The 2,891-nt window shown below is 64.5% G+C and overlaps 1 protein-coding gene across 1 annotated transcript; it reads right to left on the bottom strand.

The window, feature by feature from the left end:
* Positions 1–2,152, bottom strand: LOC306814892 (uncharacterized protein; the record flags this gene model as incomplete). The annotated part of the gene is made up of 2 exons (XM_079331387.1): positions 1,944–2,152; positions 1–1,035 (listed from the first exon to the last, which is right to left on the bottom strand). Exon 2 carries the CDS (start codon positions 964–966, stop codon positions 1–3), a length of 966 nt encoding a protein of 321 aa, XP_079187513.1. The 5' UTR covers positions 967–1,035; positions 1,944–2,152.
* Positions 2,153–2,891: the final 739 nt, after the last annotated feature.

The following is a 2,891-nucleotide window of genomic DNA, read 5'->3' as shown; positions in this document are numbered from 1 at the left end:
TTACAAGGGCCGGTGGTCCCTGCCCTGGCCGGGGGCGGAGGCGCTGCAGACGCAGCCCCGGGCACAGGGACCCGTCCCCCGGCGGCTGCTCCGGGGCCGCTCCCGCTCCGCGGGGCTGGGCACAGGGCGGGCGCAGCTGCGGCTCTCCTGGAGGCTGCTCTGCGATGTTCCAGCCGCCTCCTGCTCGCCGGAGCCTGCGGGGCCGAGCTCAGGAGTCCTGTCCCGGGAGCCGGTGCAGCGGGAGCTGCCGGAGCTGCCGGAGCTGCCGGAGCTGCCGGAGCCGCCGTCCTCCCCGGTGTCCCGGAGGCGCAGCCGCCTCTTGGCCTCCATGCTGCACCGGCCCGCGATGACGCCGATGAGGTCGCGAACCAGCGGCGCTGTGTGCTCCTCCAGGCAGCGCTGCAGCCTCAGCACCAGGATCGCCGCAGCCGGGCCGTGGAGGCACAGCTCGCGCAGGACGGAGCTGCCCGCGACCTCTGCCAGCCACCAGCGCTCCCGGAATATTCCCTGCAGCCGCCGGCGCAGCCAGGGCCGCACGGGCTCCAGCAGGTGCTGCCGCTGTCGGAACAGCCCTGCCCACACCTCGGGCAGGAGGCCACCCACAGGCTCCAGCTCCGGAGGCCTCTGCTCGGCTGGGATCGGCGTCCCCCGCGCAGAAGGTGCGGGGGACAGCACAGGGCCACGGAGGCTGCTCTGCTCCAGGGGATGGCGAGCTCTCCCTGGCCGGCTGCTGGTCTCTGCTGGCTCGGCAGCGGAGCTGATGACAAACTGGACGTAGTCCCGTTCGCCCCGCTCAGAAAACCTGACGGTCTCTATCCGTGTTCTGCACAGTGGGCACGAGGGGTTCGTCGTGGCCCACCGCAGGATGCAGCCCAGGCAGAACTGGTGGCGACAGGGCGCAGCTGAAGCCATGTCATCCCAAGTCTCCTGGCAGATGGGGCAGTTGCTGTCTGTCCCTGTGGCCATTCCTGGACTCTGCAACACGTTGGGGACAGCTGAAGACCAGGAGCCGCTACCCCTCGCTGGCGTCACATGCTGCAGGAGGGAGAGGCCACGGTCACCGGCTGTGCCAGGGAGAGGAATGAAAGGTAGGAAATGCCCAGAGCCCCGCAGAGGGACACCCTCCTTCTCCCGGAGCCCTGTCACTTGCGCCACAGCCACGGCAGCGACACCGCGGTGTCACCCTCGGCGCTGCAGCTGCCGTGCCCAGCTGGCCCCAGCAGGCAGGTCAGGGAAAAGGAGCGATGGCTCTGGAATGGCTCTGGAATGGCTCTGGAATGGCTCTGGAATGGCTCTGGGATGGCTCTGGAATGGCACTGGGATGGCTCTGGAATGGCTCTGGAATGGCTCTGGAATGGCACTGGGATGGCTCTGGAATGGCTCTGGAATGGCTCTGGAATGGCTCTGGGATGGCTCTGGAATGGCTCTGGGATGGCTCTGGGATGCCTCTGGAATGGCTCTGGGATGGCTCTGGGATGGCTCTGGGATGGCTCTGGGAGGGCTCTGGGAGGGCTCTGGGAGGGCTCTGGGATGGCTCTGGGAGGGCTCTGGAATGGCTCTGGAATGGCTCTGGGAGGGCTCTGGGATGGCTCTGGGATGGCTCTGGGAGGGCTCTGGGAGGGCTCTGGGAGGGCTCTGGAATGGCTCTGGGAGGGCTCTGGGAGGGCTCTGGGATGGCTCTGGGAGGGCTCTGGAATGGCTCTGGAATGGCTCTGGGAGGGCTCTGGGATGGCTCTGGGATGGCTCTGGGAGGGCTCTGGAATGGCTCTGGAATGGCTCTGGGAGGGCTCTGGGATGGCTCTGGGATGGCTCTGGGAGGGCTCTGGGAGGGCTCTGGGATGGCTCTGAGATGGCTCTGGAATGGCTCTGGAATGGCTCTGGGAGGGCTCTGGCCCCTGACACACCACCCAGCACTGGGAAAGGCCGGGCTTCACCCTCCAGACCTTGCAGTCCTGGCACGCAGAAGTCAAGGTTTGGGCCAGACTGTCCCAGGCTCTGCTGGTGCCCGAGTGTCATCAGCAACGGGGGCGATGTCACAACCTGCCACTTGTGGTGTCACTGTCCTCCACCCTGTGATGTCACAACGGGATGTTCCCCCTCCCCACCCCCGGAGCTGCACACTGTCAGGCGCAAAAAGAAAATACTCTTTCTTATTTTCCACATCTGTATCTGCGTGTTGCTCTCCTTTGGTTGCCAGTGACAGGGCACGGCTGTGTGTCTCATCCCTGCTCCTGGCACATTGCAGAGCTGTCCCAGCTGCCCTGTGTCTCGTCCCTCCTCCCGATGTATTGCCGAGGATTCCTGGGAGCAGCAGTGTCTGGGAGCACGGGCTGCCCACAGCTGGGTGACCCCTCTGCCCCTCTCTGCCCTGGGCAATGCTGGCATTTGGGGGACCTGGGGGAAAGCCTTGGCTGAGAGTCTCCCACCCCTATGGGATGTGTCCCTGCCACAGCAAGAAGCAGAAAGGAAAGATTGCCTCCAATCCCATCCACTCCTGCTGGCATTTGCCCACAGTGCCTGATCAGTTTCTGCTTTGCTCTCCATGTTCCTGGAAACCAGTCACTTGGTGCTCCTCAAAAGCACCAGCAACAGAGCCTGGCCCCAGAGAGTTACTGACTCTCCAGTGTGGGTACAAAGATTCTTTTCACTGCAGAACCCGGCATCCATCACCACGATCGCCCTGGTGTCCCAAATCCTTTTTGCTTCGAGCCGTTGTCATCATTTGGAGTCATCAGCACTTCAGGCACTTCTGTTCCCATGGCAAGAGCACTCCCTGGTAGCCTGAGGCTGCTGTAAGCCCAGGCTGCTCTGTGCATCCCCACGTGGCTCTCAGGTGTCAGTCTCTGTTCTGCATTCATGGGGCTGCTGCTCTGCCTCGCTGCACGGCCCAG

This window comes from Erithacus rubecula, assembly GCF_903797595.1.
Source record: "Erithacus rubecula genome assembly, contig: SUPER_Z_unloc_3, whole genome shotgun sequence".
NCBI lineage: Eukaryota > Metazoa > Chordata > Aves > Passeriformes > Muscicapidae > Erithacus > Erithacus rubecula.
This window is presented reverse-complemented; position numbering and strand designations above follow the sequence as displayed.